This window comes from Scyliorhinus canicula, chromosome 16 (assembly GCF_902713615.1).
Source record: "Scyliorhinus canicula chromosome 16, sScyCan1.1, whole genome shotgun sequence".
NCBI lineage: Eukaryota > Metazoa > Chordata > Chondrichthyes > Carcharhiniformes > Scyliorhinidae > Scyliorhinus > Scyliorhinus canicula.
In genome coordinates, this window is record NC_052161.1 from 72,468,405 (window position 1) to 72,489,341 (window position 20,937).

Below are 20,937 nucleotides of genomic sequence, written 5' to 3' on the forward strand. Positions count from 1 at the left end.
CACAGTTTCTTAGGTGGACAGTCATACTCCTTAGTGAGTGATCGCCGATGGAGTAGTATATCTATTGGAGTTTAGAAGAATGAGAGGTGATGACATTGAGTGAGTTCTCCCAGTGAGCCAGAGAAGACACAGCCAGAATGAGACACAGCTAAGAATGAGTTTGGGAATTTGAAGCTAGGTGGGAATTTGAGGCTGGGTGGGGAGGAGGTGCTTTTTTATCCCTGGTAAGTGACTGGTAAGTAGTTTTTCTTTTTTTTTCATTGGTATATTTCTTTATTTTTTTCTTCACTTTTTTTGGAATTGTAGTTATATAAGACATGGCAGGGGATCCCAGACCTGTGCCATGCTCCTCGTGTGCGATGTGGGAACTCAGGGACAGGTCCACTGTCCCTGGCTCCTTCACGTGCAAGAAGTGTGTCCAGTTGCAGCTCCTGTTAGACCACTTGACGGCTCTGGAGCTGTGGATGGACTCACTTTGGAGCGTCCGCGATGCTGAGGATGTCGTGGATAGCACGTTTAGCGAGTTGGTCACATCGCAGGTGAAAGTTACTGAGGGAGATAGAAAATGGGTGACCAAGAGACAGAGCAAGAGTAGGAAATCAGTGCAGGTGTCCCCTGCGGTCATCTCCCTGCAAAACAGATATACCGCTTTGGATACTGTTGAGGGAGATGGTTCACCAGGGGAAGGCAGCAGCAGCCAGGTTCATGGTACCGTGGCTGGCTCTGCTGCGCAGCAGGGCAGGAAGAAGAATGGCAGGGCTATAGTAATAGGGGACTCAATCGTAAGGGGAAGAGACAGGCGGTTCTGCGAACGCAATCGAGACTCCAGGATGGTATGTTGCCTCCCTGGTGCAAGGGTCAAGAATGTCTCGGAGCGGCTGCAGGACATTCTGGGGGGGGGGGGGGGGGGGGGGGGGGGGGGGGTAGGGTGAACAGCCAGCCAGCTGTCATGGTGCACATAGGCACCAACAATATAGGTAAAAAATGGGATGAGGTCCTACAAGCTGAATTCAGGGAGTTGGGAGTTAAACTAAAAAGTAAGACCTCAAACGGTAGTAATCTCAGGATTGCTACCTGTGGAACGAGCTAGTCAGAGTAGGAATGTCAGGATAGATAGGATGAATGCGTGGCTCGAGAGATGGTGCAAGATGGAGGGATTCAAATTCCTGGGGCATTGGAACCGGTTCTGGGGGAGGTGGGACCAGTACAAACCAGACGGTCTGCACCTGGGCAGGGCTGGAACCGATGTCCTGGGGGAGGGGGGATTGCTCGAGCTGTTGGGGAGGGTTTAAACTAATGTGGCAGGGGGATGGGAACCAATGCAGGAAGTCGGAAGGTAGTAAAACAGGGACAGAAACAAAAGGCAGTAAGGGGGAAAGTGTAAGGCAGAGGAGCCATATTCAAAAATCAAAAAGGGCGACAGTACAAGGTACAGTGACTGAGGGGCCCTCAGTGAATAGGCCCAGTAATACTAAAAGGAATAAAACGAGAAGTAAAAACATAAATGGTAAACAACGCGGCAGGTTGTTACATGAAGATATGGGTTCAACGACAAGGAAAATTAGGTGAAAGGTTAAGAGGAAATATAACTTAGGAGAGGTTACTGATTGAGGTGTTAAGATTCAAAACAGAGGTATAAAAGCCAACATAAGTGTACTTTACCTGAATGCTCGTAGTATTCTGAATAAGATAAATGAGTTGATGGCGCAAATCATCGTGAATGACTATGATTTAGTGGCCTTTACTGAAACATGGTTAAAGGATGGTTACGACTGGGAGTTAAATATCCAAGAGTATCAAACTATTCGGAAGGACAGACTGGATGGTAAGGGATGTGGTGTAGTTCTGTTATTTAAGGATGACATCCGGGCAATAGTAAGGGATGACATCAGTGCTAAGGAGGATAAGGTTGAATCCATTTGGGTGGAAATCAGGAATAGTAAGGCGAAAAAGTCACTGATAGGAGTAGTCTATAGGCCACCAAACAGTAACATTATGGTGGGGCAGGCAATAAACAAAGAAATAACTGATGCATGTAGAAATGGTACAGCAGTTATCATGGGGGATTTTAATCTACATGTCGATTGGTTTAATCAGGTCGGTCAAGGCAGCCTTAAGGAGTTTATAGAATGTATCCGTGATAGTTTCCGAGAACAGTATGTTATGGAACCTACAAGGGAACACGCAGTCCTAGATCTGGTCCTGTGTAATTAGACAGGATTGATTCATGATCTCAGTTAGGGATCCTCTCGGAAGGAGCGATCACAATATGGTGAAATTTAAAACACAGGTGGAGGGTGAGAAGGTAAAATCAAACACTAGCGTTTTGTGCTTAAACAAAGGAGGTTACAATGGGATGAGAGAAGAGATAACTAAGGTAGATTGGGAGCAAAGACATTATGGTGGAACAGTTGAAGAACAGTGGAGAACCTACCAAGCGATTTTTCACAGTGCTCAGCAAAGGTTTATACCAACAAAAAGGAAGGACGGTAGAAAAAGGAAGGACGGAAGGACCAATCGACATGTAGATTAAAATCCCCCATGATAACTGCTGTACCATTTCTACATGCATCAGTTATTTCTTTGTTTATTGCCTGCCCCACCATAATGTTACTGTTTGGTGGCCTATAGACTACACCATCTGTTTGGCGGTGTTACGCAGCTGGTCTGCTGTGTCCTGAGCGCAATTTGAGAATATGGCCTCTATCTTGGTTTCCAGGTTGCGTCGACTGCTGTAGAGCTGGTGTACGAGGTGTTTGAGGAGTGTGACAGAGGTGCGGTGGCAGTCTTTCAGCGTAGTCTGTGTTGTAGGTCAACTTGAGTGGTTTTGTGATCTGTAGCCCTTTCGGGATCTTGTCTGCTTTTTTGCATCTTTGTAGAAACTTAATGTCAGTGTCTATATGCGCGATCTTCCTGGAGATCCTCTCCATTTTGATCACAACATCTTCACCTTCGACAACAAATTCTTCATCCAGATGCATGGAACAGCCATGGGGACCAAATTTGCACCTCAATATGCCAACATCTTCATGCACAAGTTTGAAAAAGACTTCCTCACCACACAGGACCTGCAACCGATGTTTTACACCTGATACATCGATGACATTTTTTTCCTTTGGACCCACAGCGAAGAATCACTGAAACGACTACACGATGAGATCAATAAATTCCATCCCACCATCAGACTCACCATGGACTATTCTCCAAATTCTGTTGCATTCTTGGACACACTCATCTCCATCAAGGACGGTCACCTTAGCACTTCGCTTTACCGCAAGCCCACAGGCAACCTCACGATGCTCCACTTCTCCAGCTTTCACCCGAAACACATTAAAGAAGCCATCCCCTATGGACAAGCCCTCCGTATACACAGGATCTGCTCAGACGAGGAGGAGCGTAACAGAAACCTACAGATGCTGAAAGATGCCCTCGTACGAACGGGATATGGCGCTTGACTCATCGATCGACAGTTCCAACATGCCACAGCAAAAAACCGCACCGACCTCCTCAGAAGACAAACACGGGACACCACTGATAGAGTACCCTTCGTCGTCCAGTACTTTCCTGGGGCGGAGAAACTACGACATCTTCTTCGCAGCCTTCAACACATCATCAATGAAGATGAACATCTTGCCAAGGTCATCCCCACACCCCCACTACTGGCCTTCAAACAACCGCGCAACCTCAAACAAACCATTGTTTGCAGCAAATTACCCAGCATTCAGAACAGCGACCACGACACCACACAACCCTGCCAGGGCAATCTCTACAAGACATGCCAGATCATCGACTTGGATACCACCATTATGAATGAAAATGAAATGAAAATCGCTTATTGTCACGAGTAGGCTTCAAATGAAGTTACTGTGAAAAGCCCCTAGTCGCCACATTCCGGCGCCTGTTCGGGGAGGCTGTTACGGGAATTACACATGGTAACACCACCCACCAGGTACGCGGCACATAGTCGTGCGACTCGACTAATGTTGTCTCCCTCATACGCTGCAGGAAAGGATGTCCTGAAGCGTGGTACATTGGCGAGACCATGCAGACACTGCGACAACGAATGAACGGGCATCGTGCGACAATCATCAGGCAGGAATGTTCCCTTCCAGTTGGGGAACACTTCAGCAGTCAAGGGCATTCAGCCTCTGATCTCCGGGTAAGCGTTCTCCAAGGCGGTCTTCAGGACACGCGGCAACGCAGAATTGCCGAGCAAAAACTTATAGCTAAGTTCTGCACGCATGATTGCGGCCTCAACTGGGATCTTGGATTCATGTTGCATTACATCCACCCCCCCACCATCTGGCCTGGACTTGCAAAATCCCAACTGTTCTGGCTTGAGACAATTCACACCTCTTTAACCTGTGATTATCCCTCTCCCTGAATCTGTAATGATTTGATTACCTGCTAATGCTCGCATTCCAAGCATTGTCCAGCATCTCTGACTGTCTATATAAATGTTTCTGGAACATACCTCGCCATTCACCTGAGGAAGGAGCTGCGCTCCGAAAGCTAGTGTTTGAAACAAACCTGTTGGACTTTAACCTGGTGTTGTAAAAGTTCTTACTGTGCTCACCCCAGTCCAAAGCCCCACTCTGCTCAGACAAGGAGGAGCGCAACAGACACCTACAGATGCTGAAAGATGCCCTCGTACGAACGGGATATGGCGCTCGACTCATTGATCGACAGTTCCACCGCGCCACAGCAAAAAACCGCACCGACCTCCTCAGAAGACAAACACGGGACACCACTGACAGAGTACCCTTCGTCGTCCAGTACTTTCCTGGGGCGGAGAAACTACGACATCTTCTTCGCAGCCTCCAACACATCATCAGCGAGGATGGACATCTTGCCAAGGTCATCCCCACACCCCCACTACTGGCCTTCAAACAACCGCGCAACCTCAAACAAACCATTGTTTGCAGCAAATTACCCAGCCTTCAGAACAGCAACCACAACACCACAAAACCCTGCCAGGGTAATCTCTGCAAGACATGCCAGATCATCGACATGGACACCACCATTACACGTGGAAACACCACCCACCAGGTACGCGGCGCATACTCGTGCGACTCGACCAATGTAGTCTACCTCATACGCTGCAGGAAAGGATGTCCCGAAGCGTGGTACATTGGCGAGACCATGCAGACACTGCGACAACGAATAAACGGGCATCGTGCGACTATCAACAGGCAGGACTGTTCCCTTCCAGTTGGGGAACACTTCAGCAGTCAAGGACATTCAGCCTCTGATCTCCGGGTCAGCATTCTACAAGGAGGCCTTCAGGAGACGCGACAACGCAAAATTGCTGAGCAAAAACTTATAGCTAAGTTCCGCACGCATGAATGCGGACTCAACCGGGATCTGGGATTCATGTCGCATTACATTCGGCCCCCACCAACAAGCCTGGACTTGCAGAGGCCTACCGACTGAACTGGCTTGGGACAATTCACACCTCTTTAACCTGGAGTTACCTCTCTCTCTGCATCTTTGATGATTTGATTGCCTGCAGGTGCTCGCATTCCGGGCATCTCTGACTGTGTCTATATAAACATTTCTGGAACAAGCCTTTCCATTCACCTGAAGAAGGAGCCGTGCTCCGAAAGCTCGTGTTTGAAACAAACCTGTTGGACTTTAACCTGGTGTTGTAAGACTTCTTACAGTCCAAAGCCGGCATCTCCACATCATACTTTACAATTACACATGGATTAAAACATGAATTTACCAGTGGGGTAAATTCCTCAGGAACGTAGGCGATTCAATCCACTGAGCCAGCTCCTCCATTCAATCAGATCACGACTGATCTGATTGTGGCTGTAACTCCACTCTCCTGCCTGTTCCCCATAACCCGTGAAACCTGTCAAATTCAACCCTGAATATAGTCCATAAAAAAGCCTCCACTGCTGTCCAGGGAAGAAATTCCTCTCATCTGTCTTAATTGGGATAACCCTTATTTGAAGCTCGGCCCCCCAATTCTAGATTCCCCCAAGAGTCCCCCAAGGGCCCCTGGGCAGCAGGGTAGCATGGTGGTTAGCATAAATGCTTCACAGCTCCAGGGTCCCAGGTTCGATTCCCGGCTGGGTCACTGTCTGTGTGGAGTCTGCACGTCCTCCCCCTGTGTGCGTGGGTTTCCTCCGGGTGCTCCGGTTTCCTCCCACAGTCCAAAGATGTGCGGGTTAGGTGGATTGGCCATGCTAAATTGCCCGTAGTGTCCTAATAAAAAAGTAGGGTTAAGGGGGAGGTTGTTGGGTTACAGGTATAGGGTGGATACGTGGGTTTGAGTAGGGTGATCATGGCTCGGCACAACATTGAGGGCCGAAGGGCCTGTTCTGTGCTGTACTGTTCTATGTTCTAGTGGAAGCATCTTCTCAATGTTCACCCTCTCAAGCTCCCTCAGGATCGTATTTAATAGTCATATTTAACACTTTCTATTACTAGGACATATGCCTTGGGTAGCGTCCCTACCTCGGAACCAGAAACTCTGGGTTTGAGTCTCACTCCAGGACATTATGGTCAAGGATGGAGTGTCCATAACACGACCAAACAGGGTGAGTGTCAGCGTACAAAATCCTTCATCATGCCAATGGGAGTGGGTTAGAGTGCGAGAGATTCCTGGTCAGCCATGCCTGATGCAAAGTGGCGCCCCTCAGGTTATAAGCCTCTGGCAACAGGCTGGGGAAAAATCTTGCCAAGGGGGAATGAACAATATTTATTACTTCAAATCAACTACGTTCCCCAACAATAGTATAAAAAATAGTATGTATTTTTCTCAGCTCTGTCACAGGCAGAAGGATGCATGTATTGCATCTGACAGTGTCCTGGGCTCTGCACATTGTCCAGCCTGCGGCTAGTGCCCTGGGCTCTGCACATTGTCCAGCCTGCGGCTAGTGCCCTGGGCTCTGCACATTGTCAAGCCTGCGGCTAATGCCCTGGATTCTGCACATTGTCCAACCAGTGACCAGTGTCCTGGGCTCTGTGCATTGTCCAGTCTGCGCCAATGTCTTGTGCTCTCTACATTGTCCAGCCTGTGGTCAGTGTCCTGGGATCTGCACATTGTCCAGCCTACAGCCAGTGCCCTGGGCTGTACACATTGTCCGTCAGTGGTCAGTGTCCTGGGCTCCATGCATTGTCCATGCAGTAGCCAGTATCTTAGGCTCTGCGCATTGTCCATCCAGCGGCCTGGGCTCTGTGCATTGTCTATCCAGTGGCAAGTGTCCTGGGCTCTGCATATTGTCCACCCAGTAGCCACTGTCCTGGGCTCTGCGTATTGTCCATCCAGTAATCAGTGTCCTGGGCTCTGCACATTATCCATCCAGTGGCCAGTGTCCTGTGCTCTGCACATTGTCCATGCAGTAGCCAGTGTCCTGGGCTCTGCACATTGTCCATCCAGTGGCCTGGGCTCTGCGAATTGTGTATCCAGTGGCCAGTGGCCTGGGCTCTGCACATTGTCCATGCAGTAGCCAGTGTCCTGGGCCCTGCACATTGTCCATCCAGTGGCCTGAGCTCTGCACATTGTGTATCCAGTGGCCTGGGCTCTGCGAATTGTGTATCCAGTGGCCAGTGGCCTGTGCTCTGCACATTGTCCATGCAGTAGCCAGTGTCCTGGGCTCTGCACATTGTCCATCCAGTGGCCTGGGCTCTGCACATTGTGTATCCAGTGGCCTGGGTTCTGCGCATTGCCCATCTAAAGCCAGTGTCCTGAGCTCTGTCTACTGCCTCAGCAGCAACTTTCTGATTGAGAGCCCCTGCCTCTGGTTTGCTCTCCTTTCCGGACCTGGAGCATGGGGAGGAACAGGAGACATTTGGCCCCGGTTGAAATTGGAAGTCTGAAGCCAAAGGGCTGAGTCTCTTCCACCGTTTGGTGAGGGGGCAGCAGAGAAGTGGGAAAGAGCGGGTAAACTACACTTCACAGGAGGCCGTGCGAGGGAGCCTTGACGTTTGTGCCACGCACACGCAGCCGGTGAACGTGATGACGTACATGATACGTGAATCTGCCTGCGTCATGGCCTTCGTGCCCACGTGATTGTGCGGACGTGCAGCGCGAGGGAGACGGAACGGTGACTGACCCAGCGGCCGGACAGAGACCGGGGGTCGGAGACTGACCAGTGCGGACTGGAGAGCGGCGTCCGTCTCGGGGGCCGGAGACTGACCAGTGCCCGGTAGGGACTGGAGAGCGGCGTCCGTCTCGGGGGCCGGAGACTGACCAGTGCCCGGTAGGGACTGGAGAGCGGCGTCCGTCTCGGGGGCCGGAGACTGACCAGTGCCCGGGAGGGAACGGTGACTGACCAGTGCCCGGGGGGCTGGAGACTGACCAGTGCCCGGGAGGGAGCGGTGACTGACCAGTGCCCGGGGGGCTGGAGAGCGGCGTCCGTCTCGTGGGTCGGAGACTGACCGGGGCCGGAGAGTGTCGGCCGGATGTTCCCGGGGCCGGAGACTAACCATCAGCCGGAGGCCGGACACTGAGCGGAGGCCGGGCCAGGGAGACAGTGAGCGGGTTCCTGGCCCGCGCTGTGTTGGAGCCGGGGTGGCGGGGAGACCATGCCGGGGGATAAGATGGCCTCCTCCCTGATTCAGACGATTGCCCGCCAGGCCCGCACCACCTTCAAGCTGCTGCCGCTGGCTGAGACCGGCCGCTTCCAGGACAACCTGCAGCAGCTGAACTCGCTGCTGGAGAAGATCCAGGTGGACGATCTGAACCTGGGGCCCAGGAGGAACCAAGGCCCCCGGCACGGGCCCCCGGTCACCTACATGCACATCTGCGAGACCGAGTACTTCTCCATGGGGGTCTTCCTGCTGCAAGGCGGAGCCTGTATCCCGTTGCATGACCACCCGGGGATGCACGGTCTGCTCAAGGTGCTCTACGGCAGCGTGGCCGTCAAATGCTTCGACAAGGAGGAGACCGAGCCCGGCGCTGGGCCTGCAGCCGGCGTCCAGTTCAACCCGCCCCTGCTGCAGTGTCAGCAGGCCACTCTGCGCCGCTCTCTGCAGAGCTCCACCAAGGTGCTGGACCAGGCGAGCGGGCCCTGCATTCTCACCCCGCTGCACAACAACATGCACCAGATCGACGCACTGGACGGGCCCGCCGCTTTCCTGGACATTCTGGCCCCACCTTACGACCCGGAGGCGGGAGGGACTGTCACTACTTCAAGGTGTTACAAACCGTGTCTGAGGGCCCGGGGAAAGCCAGCCCTGCTCCCTCTCCGGTGCAGGAGGCCGTGTGGCTGCTGGAAGTGCCGCAACCCTCCGATTTCTGGTGCGGCGGAGAGCCTTACCCTGGCCCCAAGGTGGTCCCTGATCGAGAAGCTGGCCAGATGGAATAGTAATGTACTAATTTACTGATTTACAGCCCTTCGCATCCCCCCCCCCCCCCCCCCTGTTTTTGCATGGTTAATACTCTTTTTGTTCTTGCAGAGTCAGCCCTGTTTTAGAAACTTGGTGCAAAACCTCACCAAACAAAAACTGGCGAGAAAAGGAAACTGTGCACTTGGACCATCCTGGTTAAAAGTGACAAGTGTCTAATTGTTCACACGTTTGATCTCGGCACTCTTACAAGATGTTATATAAAGGATCTGCCCAGCTCTCAAGATTGTGGGTTGTGAAACCGGCACTTAATTCATAAACATCCCAATGTTTTACTGATGGTACAACCTGTCACTTAACAAACTGATTGGATGAAATGCAGACTGTATAAATACCCCCCCCTTCCGAAGTCGCGGTTACTTTTTCAAGGACGTACGTAGTTTTTGAGAACATGGGTTATTTGTTTTCCTGGTAAGAACAAAACACTTGGCAGCAAAATACTGTTCACAGTCAGTTATTTCTTGTATACATTTGTTAGCTCTCTTTAACTGTTTTCCAAAGCAGTCACAAACCTGAACTTGACAGCCATCAGAAGGTACAGGATGGCAAACATCTTATCTGTCTGTCACTTCACTTTAACTAATTGCCTCCACTATCTTCCCCAGTACCGCAACATCTTTTTCTTTGCTTTTATTAAATGTGCCTACATATTTGGTGCAAGCCTTTTGAGGAAGGGAGCTGTTGGAAGTTCAATGCCTTTGGTGTTTTCCTGCAGCATGGGCCTGTGTTTGTCTTTATTTACTGTGATGCTACGTCAGATGAATTATCAGAGTGTCTGTTTGCACTGTGGATTCCAAAATGCTGACCCTAGCAATGCTAGCAAAAAATCCAATCAACGCAATCTCAGTTATTCAGACAGCATCTGGAAATATAAATTGTTTATTACCGGGGGGGGGGGGGGGGGAGCACTGGATAAGGAAGAAATTCTCACTGACAGAATCCATAAAACTACTGTGAAATTAGAAGTGTTTATGGTGCGGAGCATTAAGAGAAGCTGCTTCTGTTGTCTCTATATAAGACTTCTTCCTTATTAACACTGCCATGGTGGTTTGGTTCTCGAATGCAATGCAGGTTGGCGACAAGCATTTGATATTTTCAATATGACTGACTGCACTCTGAACCTCTGCTTTAAAATTAGTTGTCAATATTTCTTGCATGCAAATTTTAAATGCTGGGAGCTGGATTTTCTTGTAAATCCATAATACAACACTTACAGTCTACTTGGAGTGGCTGTCCTTGCATAGATTGTAAAAACTAAATGTAACCATAAGAGGGAAACATAACCAAAGGTTAACTTTAACAAGCAACACCCAAAGAAGCAAAGGGCTGAGGCTTTCTGGTTCATGTTGGCCTTAATTCTCAAACGTAAAGCTTCAGATATGGTATCCAATAAAATAGTCCACACATCATTTGCCTATCCCGCCAACAGCCAACTTAAGTGTCAGTTTCCTTTCGGGCCCCCATGTGCTCGGCAGGTCAGATTTGATTTTGCCGCATTGTACCACTTTGCAACTCGAGTGCGATTCTGTGTGCGCCCCTCTCTCTCTCTCCCCCCCCCCCCCCCCCCCCCCCCCCCCCCATTAGAAGTGTTTTAATTAAAATAATGCTCCATCATTGGAGGAATGAAAATATTTTATTTCCGTATCTGTGGAACTGAAGAAAGATGGAAATGGGGCTTCTTTAAGTAAGCCATGAAAGTTATTTGGTTCAGTTTTGTTGTAAGAATGGCATTGTGTACAGAATGTCCAGGTAGTTTTGCATGTTGTGGCTCTATAATCCGCATATTGCAATGTATTAGGTACCTAGTCTTCACTGACCTTTGTGGCTTTATCTGCAAATACAGGTGTAGAAAAATGTTTAGCCATTTAATTTCATTGTGTTGTAAATAAAATGAGGTGTGTAAGATATGATTTCTGATCCACTTGGCTGACTTTGCATTGGTGGAATGAAAATCATATTTAATGCTTTGTATTTAGTTGTACCATTTCAAAAGTATATGGCAGAGGCTTTTCAGTTTATTAGAAAGTATTCTTATGAAGCAATAAAATGCATTGTATGAATTTACTGCTGCTGTATTCTTCAAAATGTTAATACTAGAACTTTAAACATACATTCAGAACTCCTTACAAATTCTCAAAAATTCAATCTCCTGCTCAGGCAGCGCAGTAGCAATATTGGCTGTTGCCAGATAGTAACTAAAGTGCTGTTGGCACAAAGCCATCTAAACACCGGAGGTTTTGACCCAAACCACTTGAGCTGAACACACAAACCAGAAGCAGTGTTGGGTTAACCACCAGTAAAAGAATGTATGGAACAGTTCAATGTAGACCTGTTTTACAGGCAAAACAAACTGCAAAAGAGCAAGTGATTCACATTATTTCCCATTCAACTTTCAAGTGATGAAAGTAAGTTCAGAATTTAGGAAATAAACATTTCAGCTTCAGTAAACTTTTATGTTATCAGTAAATACTTTGGTGACAACATCACTCTGTACAGCAGCATAATTTTTGCCTAGTTGAAAGACAATTAACTTTTCAAAAACCTGTATAGTAGCCACAAGGCAAGCACTTGGGAGTTGGAATGAAATAAAGATATAATTTTGTACCTTAGAAACGTCCCATACTTTCAAGGTGAATTTGGTCAAGTTGTAATAAGAGGTATATCACATCTCTTGAATTATTGTACGACCTTTGATAGCAAGCTTTCCGTCCAACTCATGCTTGAGAACCCATGTCACAACATTGCCCGCCTTGGCCTGAAGAGTGTCAATTTGGCTCAGATTGGTAATTTTGTTTTGGGTCTTGAGTGAGAAGGTGATGCGTTTGAGCATATTTTCCAGGGAGTGCTGCTGCACTGTTAGATGTATTTCAGAATGAGACGTTAAACCAAGCCCCCCCCCCCCCCGTCTGCTCTTGGGTGGATGTAAAAGATACATGGTTCTATTTGAAGAAAAGCAGGACATTTCTCCTATCCAGGACAACATGCATCCCTCAACCATCAAATTAATTGATCATTCACTTATTTTGGGGGTCTTCTGCATGGTAATTCGCTGTCAGATTTCCCACAACTGCAAGCACAATTGAGATTAGATGTAATTAACTATGAAGCACTGAGCTATCTCGGCAGTAAAGGTACTCCTGTACCCCACACATACAAGTTGATTCATTTTTATGGAAGCAGAATTGGAAATTAGAGCCTTGTAGCTTACAATACTTGTACTCTAAGCAGATAGTTTGGATTTGATCAATGACAGACGCTGGAATTTGCCTTGCTGCATCTGACCTCCCATAATGCTATTCCTACCCGCCCCACCTAAAGTCATTAGATCTGCAATGTTTTCTTCTGTGTGTGCATGGATCAGTTCCTTCTATCTCAAGGTTTTGCTGAAAAAAAGCTGTTAAAACACTTTATCTTGCACTTAAACATAACATACAGAACAGATTTGCAAGAATAACAAACCTAAAGGGAACAACACTTTATACTGCATTAGAAGAGAGTACTGATTGGTTGGCAATGGACTCTGGTACATGGGACCATGGAGAATGCACCAGGGAACAGTTAACTGCCAAGCTGGTATTTAAATTCAAACCGGAAGATCGATTTTGGTCAAGGCATTGTCAAAGGGAATGAACCTGGGAATAGCTGTCCCCACACTTTTGTTTAGTTGTAAAAAGGGAAATGGATGGTCGTTCTCTTTCTGTTGGCAAAGGACGGCACTGTGGATTGGATTGGTCACGTCTACCGAGGTACAGTGAAAAGTATTGTTCTGCACGCAGCTCAAACAGATCATTCCGTACATGAAAATAAAATACATAATAGGGCAAACATAAAATACACAATGTAAATACATAGACACAGGCATCGGGTGAAGATATGTGAAGAGATCAGATCAGACCATAAGAGGGTCATTTACGAGTCTGGTAACAGCGGGGATGAAGCTATTTTTGAATCTGTTAGTGCGTGTTCTCAGACTTTTGTATCTCCTGCCCAATGGATGAGTGAGTAAGCCAGGTGGGAGAGGTGTTTGATTATGCTGCCCACTTTCCCAAGGCAGCGGGAGGTGAAGACAGAGTCAATGGATGGGAGGCGGGTTTGTGTGATGGAACTGGACGGTGTTCATGACTCTAGTTTCTTCCGGTCTTCGGCCGAGCAGTTGCCATACCAGACTGTGATGCAGTGAGATAGTATGCTTTCTATGGTGCACCTGTAAAAGTTGGTACGAGTCGATGCGGACATGCCGAATTTCCTTAGTTTCTTGAGGAAGAATAGGCGCTATTGTGCTTTCTTGGTCATAGCGTCGGCCTGGGCAGATTGTTATGATGTGCACACCTAGGAATTTGAAGCTGTCAACCATATCCACCTTGGCTCTGTTGATGCAGACAGGGGTGTGTACAGTGCTGTGCTTCCTAAAGTCAATGACCAGCTTTTTAGCTTTGCTGGTTTGAGATCGTAGTCGATACTTCACTCCACTAGATTCTCTATCTCTCTCCTGTATTCTGACTCATCATTGTTCGAGATCGACCCACTACGGTCGTGTCGTCAGCAAACTTGTAGATGGAGTTGGAGCTAAACTTTGACATGCAGTCGTGTGTTTATAGGGAGTATAGGGGGGCTAAGAATGCAGCCTTGCAGGGCCCGGTATTGAGGACTGTCGTGGAGGAGGCATTGTTTATTACTGATCGTGGCCTATGGGTCTGAAGTAGAGGATCCAGTTGCAAAGTGAGGAGCCAAGTCCTCGATTTTGGAGCTTTGATATGAGCTTGGCTGGGATTATGGTGTTGAAGGCGTAGTTGTAATCAATAAATAGGAGTCTGATGTAGGAGTCCTTGTTATCGAGATGCTCCGGGAAGATGGAGTCTGCTGTGAACCGGTTGCGGTGGTATGCGAATTGCAGTGGATCTACGCAATCTGGTAATATGGAGTTTATGTGCCTCATGACCAACCTCGAAGCACTTCGTTATGATCAATGTCAGGGTCCTCAGATGATAGTCATTGAGGCTCATTGCCTGGCGGTTCTTTGGCACCGGTATGATGGTGATCTTCGTGAAGCAGGTGGGAATCTCGGAAGGGAGAGATTGAAGATGTCTGCGAACACATCTGCCAGCTGGTCCGCTTAGGGTCTGAGTGCACAACCAGGGACCTCGTTCAGGTCCATCTCATTCCGAGGGTTCACTTTCAAGAAGGCCATTCTGACTTCGGAAGCTGTGATAGTGGGTGTGGTTGTTGCTGGGGCAGTCAACAGTGATTTGATGATTTCCTGCTCGAACCGAGCACTGAATGCGTCATCAGGGAGGGGTGCGCTGCTGCTGGAGTTTCTGCTACCTAACAGCCTGTTATGTTGTTTAAGCCTTGCCGCAGCCAACGAGAGTCTGTAATGCTAGTCTGTGACTCTAGCTTGGTCTGCTATTGTCTCTTGGTATCCCTGATGACTTTCCAGAGGTCGTAGCTGGATTTCTTACATAGGTCAGAGTCGCCTGACTTGGACGTCTCAGACCTGACCATCAGTAGGGCGTCAATCTTCCGATTAAGCCAAGGTTTCCGGTTGGGGAGTGCATGTACTATCTTTGGCACGCAGTCTGTGATGGTGGTGGCATACTCGTTTATGTTGGTCGCTGAGTTTTTGATATGGACCAGTCCACTGACTCCAAGCAGTCAGGGAGGAGCTCGGACCAGCACTGCACGACCTTAACCGGATAAGGGGCTGGTTTAGCACAGTGGGCTAAGACAGCTGGCTTGTAATGCTGAACAAGTCCAGCGCGGGTTCAATTTCCGTACCAGCCTCCCCGAACAGGCGCCGAATGCGGCGACTAGGGGCTTTTCACAGTAACTTTATTGAAGCCTATTTGTGGCAATAAGCGATTATTATTATTAATCTGTGTAGCTCCGAGCATGCGTAAGTGAGCCACGCTGCAAACCCGACTATCTGTCAGTGTAACTCTCAGCGCACACTGGATTGTTTAGCAAGTGCTGTCCAATCTAACATTGGACACTTTTTGCAAACGCATGCTGGTTCGGTATGACCAGTTCTTTATTCTGCTGCATTATCAATGGCAATGCCTCTACAATCAGAGTCCTCTTGCCATCCAGTCAGCACCCTCTTGTGCAGTATAAATTGTTGTTCCCTTTAGATTTGGTATTCTTGCAAATCAGTCCTGATGAATGGAAGATAAAAAGCTTGACAAGCATGCCTCTTATTTTCAGCAGTACTCAAGTTCTGTACGACCAAATGACTATTTATCAGGCTTGATCTATTATTATTCCTCATCTGTATTCAAAATTTGGCTAAGCTCTTGTATGTGTACTAAGCCTTTAGCACCTCTGTCTGTGAACCAGTGTCGGATCATGGGTGCAGTTGTTGAAGCTATTCTATTCCATCTACTCCGAAGTATTGCAAACTGTATTGCATCCTTCCTTTACACAACCTGAACCCAGTAATACTCATCCTGACTGTTCAAATAGATCATACTCCCAACAGTAGTAGCAACCATTTCCGCTTTCAACTTTCCTGCCTTTGACCCACCATTCTTTGGTGCTTCTAAATCGCTCAGCCATATCGCCAGACTCAGATTGTGCAACCCTTTCTACTTAAAAAATAAATGTCCTGAGCACGTCCCAACACATTTTGACAAATCTAAATCTCCTGATTTCAATCGAGTGCAAAGTCATTCTTGCTGCTCCAATCCTTGGCAGCTTTCATATGCTCATGGTCTCCTGGTGTACTAATTTAAAATTCTTTGGCCTTTTGCGCAAATCTTCAACTGCCACTGCAAACTGGAGCAGCCCAAAGTTCCTGTTTGTATCATCCGGTTCCCTGACTTTAACCAGCAATATGACCTCTTCCTTGACAGCAACTAAATAGTTGCTAAATCCTTTAACCATCACAGCCTTGCATTCAGAAATTCTCTCCATAAACCCTTTCACCTCCCGTACATCCTTCCCCCATTACAATAGTGACTGTAGTTCCAAAGTACATAATTGGCGTTTAAGAATTGAGATGCTTTGAGGCTGTGAAAAGTGTTGTATAGAAGCAAGTCTTTATTCTACTTTGAATGTATTTAAAAAAACATCACAACTCTCAGGTATTTAAAAAAACATTATTTTAGCCTACTTGTGACAATAAGCGATTTTCATTTCATAAAGTGAGCGGTAATGTCCACAAATCAGCAAAATGAGCAGATAACCTGTGTTTCCCTTCACTCACCTTGTGCCACTCAATACTCTATTTTAAGTGCTTTGGGGTGTTTTGCTATGTTATTGTGCACCATGAGTGAAAGCTCTTCCCTCAATTTTTCATGATAATCAGACAGATATTTTAGCATTTTAGGATATTTGGAATCTAATATGGAGCTTTAAGCTCTGGCATTGTGTCTGTTGGAGGAATGGTGTTTTGTAAGTTGGGGATACTGGAGAAAACCGTCTTTTGAAGCCCGCCTACTTTTCTGCATTACCTGCTGCTTCCCGATCTTCAGAAGCATCTTTAAGACATCTTGGATCATGCTTTTGCCTTGCTGCTGACCCTATTTTTTGTTCAGCTTCTGCTCCTTCCACCATCCTGGTAAATGTCTCTTGTAGGTACTGAACACTAAAGAAATGAGTTGTTTTGCAAACAATAAACTGCGAACAGCTTCAACGAGTGAAAAAATACTGTCTGACATTAACCAGTATTATAGTTTATACTAATAAAATGGGTATAACTGGTATTAACAGGTGTAGGTTTTATTGAAAAGTTGACTGATTAAAAGTGTTTCTTTAAAAAAATTAATAATTTTTACTCCATTTTAATGCATGCTATAAGTTTCCTAGTGGGAAATGTTATCTAAAATCAATTGACTCGTGGTGGAATGAAAAATAAATTTGGTTGGTTGGTTCAGCTGCATAGCCTGCTGAGAGTGGTTTATTTGGCTAAATGGTACTTGTTACCATTGCCACTTGTTAATTTAAGGAATCACCACCAATCAGTATTCTGGGCCAATATTCTGGCCTGGGTGACGAAGAAAGAAGCCTCATTTTACAGTAGTTCAGAACCTGTAAAATTCTGAAACCGTGTGCAGTAAAATCTATTCAGGGTATCAATATTGTCAAATGTATAATGGAATTGCACTGCATATATCCAAGTTTTATGTTAAATAAATGAGAATACAAACCACAGAACAATTTTACTGTTTTTTTTATCAGCATTGGATGTTGTATCATTTTAAGTATAGTCATACTCTCCAGCATCATTGCTTATTTACAAGTCGCCCATTTATATGTAATGACTTCTCTTAGTTAACCATGTCCTTAAGCAAAACAGCTGAAGCTAAAATATCTCGATGCTTCTTTGCCACAAAGGAGTTCCTTTATATCGTCAAGAGATTTTTGAGGCTGTAAATATAAGCAAGTGGCCTACAAATAATTTTGTATACTTATTTACATAGTTTAGATCCATGTATGTTGATTCAAATTCTTCGCCTATCCAAAGGTTTTGATTTGTGTGAGAACCATGATTGCTAAGGAGTTACTTTACCTTCACCCTGGTGGCTGAGTCCTCCCCAGGGCATTTAATTCTGGACTGTAATGACCAAATGATAATCGGTTCACTCCGATTTGGCATGATTAATTAACCAATGTTTAGCCGCAGTTTGAGACTTGTGTGAAACATTTTTGGGTTCAAGAGGATTGCATTATCTCCCCCTCGGGTGTCAAGAACACGTTTTTCTTCACAAAAAAGTTTATTTTGAATTAATTTAGATAACTTGAAAGCTGGCTGCTGCCAGATGATAGAACAAGTCAGTGGCCTTCATTGAATCAGCATTTTCTGCCTGTTAGAATCCTTGGGTTTTGCACAGACCTCCTCAATCTGAAACCTACAATTGTTTGAGAAGATTTTAGCCATTGACTTCAGGAAGGATAATGCTTTTGTAACAGAACAACCACTTTAGAAATAAATACAGTTCATATCTGAATCAATAACCTTACCCAGGCAATTCATCGTAACCAGCGAACAACCTTGGAGAGTAGGGAGATAAGTGGAAGAGAAATGCCTGATAAAAAAATATAAAGAACTTGCATTTAAATACTATATTTCACAACTTCAGAGCCTCCTAAAATGTTTTTTAAAAAAAATAAATTTAGAGTATCCAATTTTTGTTTTCCAATTAAGGGGCAATTTAGCATGGCCAATTCACCTACCATGCACATCTTTTTGGATTGTGGGGTGAGACCCATGCAGACAAGGGGACAATGTGCAAACTCCACATGGACAGTGACCCGGTGCCGGTATTGAACCCGGGTCCTCAATGCCGTGAGGCAGCAGTGCTAACCACTGTGCCGCCCTTCCTAAAATGTTTAATAGTCAATGGAGGTGTAACCACTGTTGTCATTAAGGTAATGCAGCTGTCAATTTGTGCACAGGAAACTCCCACAAGCAGAAAAAGATAAATGATCAGATAATCTATTTCAATTTGGTTCATAGATATTCACCAGGGTCACCAAGACACCTCAAATAAAAACAGCTATTGTGGGAAACACTCAGCAGACCAGGCAGCATATCTGGAGAGAGAACTGAACCAACATTTCCAGTTTGATGATCTTTCAATAGAACCTCTGATGCCATGTCATGGTCCTGAAACATTAACCATTTCCCTCTCCCCACATGCTGCCTGACTTGTCGAATGTTTCCAGCATTTTCTGTTTTTATTTCACAATTCCAGCATCTGCAGTATTTTACTTTTGCACCTGAAAGTCCCAACTCTTCAAATAGTGTATTGGGATGTCCACTTGTCTCAAGGGGAAATAGTATTTAGCTAACTGGATTTCTAAAGGGGAAATCATGTTTAACTTGCTGAAGTTTCTTTAAGAGGATAACATTATTAACATTAATAACAGCTAATTTTGTATCCACATTGCCACTGTCCCTCTTATTCCATGAACTATAACTTTTCTCATGGGTCTGTTTTGAGGCATTATGTCGAATACCTTCTGAAAGTCAACGTGCAACACATCAACAGCATTACTGTCATTGGTCCTTAATGTTATATTATCTGTAAGGATGTGAGCACATTGGAGAGAGAGTGCAGAAGAGGTTTACAAGAATGGTTCCAGGGATGAGACACCTCAGTTATGAGGATAGATTGGAGACTGTCTTTGGAGAGACAGCAGCTAATAGGAGATTTGATAGAGATGTTCAAAACCATGAGAGGGCGAGACAAATTGGGAGAAATGTTCCCGCTCATCCGTGACCCCAGAGACGTCATCCACCTATCCACACCAGAGCATGATCTGGACATTCACCCCATCCACGCCAGAACATGATCTGGACATCCACCAACCTGTGGAGACAAACCGCAGCCCGACAGCGACCCGGAACGCTCGACCGCGCAGACCTACCTACCAACGCAGGAACCGCAAGTAAGGCAACAAATCCTCCATCCTCACACTGACTAGAGAATAATTTCATTGGACACAATTATTCCCTTAACACTGCATACTCTCGCCGGCTCCCAGGCTCGAAAAGAAGCAGTCACTCCAGGAAGCGTGGAAAATGTGCAGGCCTGCAGGTGAGAGTGAAACAACGTGGCCCCAAAGCCCTACTGCCTAGCTTACTCCTAGCTAATGTCCAATCTCTGGAAAACAAGCTAGACGAACTTAAAGCCAGACTCACTTTTCAAAGAGAACTAATGGACTGCTGTGTGTTCTGTTTCACGGAGACATGGCTCACTCCTGCTTTACTGGACTGTGCCCTACAACCAGAGGGCTTCTCAATCCACTGAATGGACCGTATGGCGGCCCCTGGCAAGGGGAGGGTGGGGTCTGCCTTCTAATCAATACCTTCTGGTGCCTAGATGTAGCAACACTGGCAAGTTTCTGCTCCCCGGACCTAGAATACCTGACGCTAAAATGCCGCCCCTACTACTTTCCGCGGGAGTTCAGCTCCGTTATCCTGACTGCAGTTAACATCCCACACCATGCGAACGTGACAATCGCACTGGACAAAATATTCACCACCACAAATAGCCTTGAAACAAAACATCCCGAGGCCTTGTTCTTTGTAGCTGGGGACTTTAATCAGGCCAAGCACAAGAGCGTACTACCAACATGTTACAACAAAACCGTCACCTGTTCCACCAGAGGCCAAAACATTCTGGACCACAGCTACACAAATATCAAACATGCCTACCGCTCTATTCCCACCCACACTTTGGCAAATCTGACCACAACGCTGTGCTCCTGCTTCCGGCTTATAAGCAAAAACTGAAGCGGGCGAATCCGTCAAAGAAAGTCGTGCATTGTTGGTCTGAGAAGCGTATGATCTCATAAGGGACTGCTTAGAGTCAGTGGACTGGTCCGTATTTAAAAACTCTGCGACCAGCCTGAATGAGTACGCCACTACAGTAACTAATTTCATTAGTAAGTGTGCAGAAGACTGTGCCAAAGAAGCAAATCAGCGTGTTTCCCAACCGGAAACCCTGGATGAACAGGGATATCCACTGCTTGCTGATGTCTAGGTCTGAGGCGTTCAAGTCAGGCGACCCTGACCTCTACAAGAAAGCCAGATATGATCTAAAGAAATCTATCAAAGATACCAAAAGGACAGTA

At 46.6% G+C, this 20,937-nt stretch overlaps 1 protein-coding gene across 1 annotated transcript; it reads left to right on the forward strand.

The window, feature by feature from the left end:
• Positions 1 to 7,991: 7,991 nt before the first annotated feature.
• On the forward strand, positions 7,992 to 11,424 carry LOC119979531 (2-aminoethanethiol dioxygenase-like). The gene is given in 3 exon segments (XM_038821905.1): positions 7,992 to 9,121; positions 9,124 to 9,324; positions 9,412 to 11,424. Coding segments are annotated over 2 exon segments (780 nt in total). The 5' UTR covers positions 7,992 to 8,538; the 3' UTR covers positions 9,321 to 9,324; positions 9,412 to 11,424.
• The last annotated feature ends 9,513 nt before the right edge of the window (positions 11,425 to 20,937 follow it).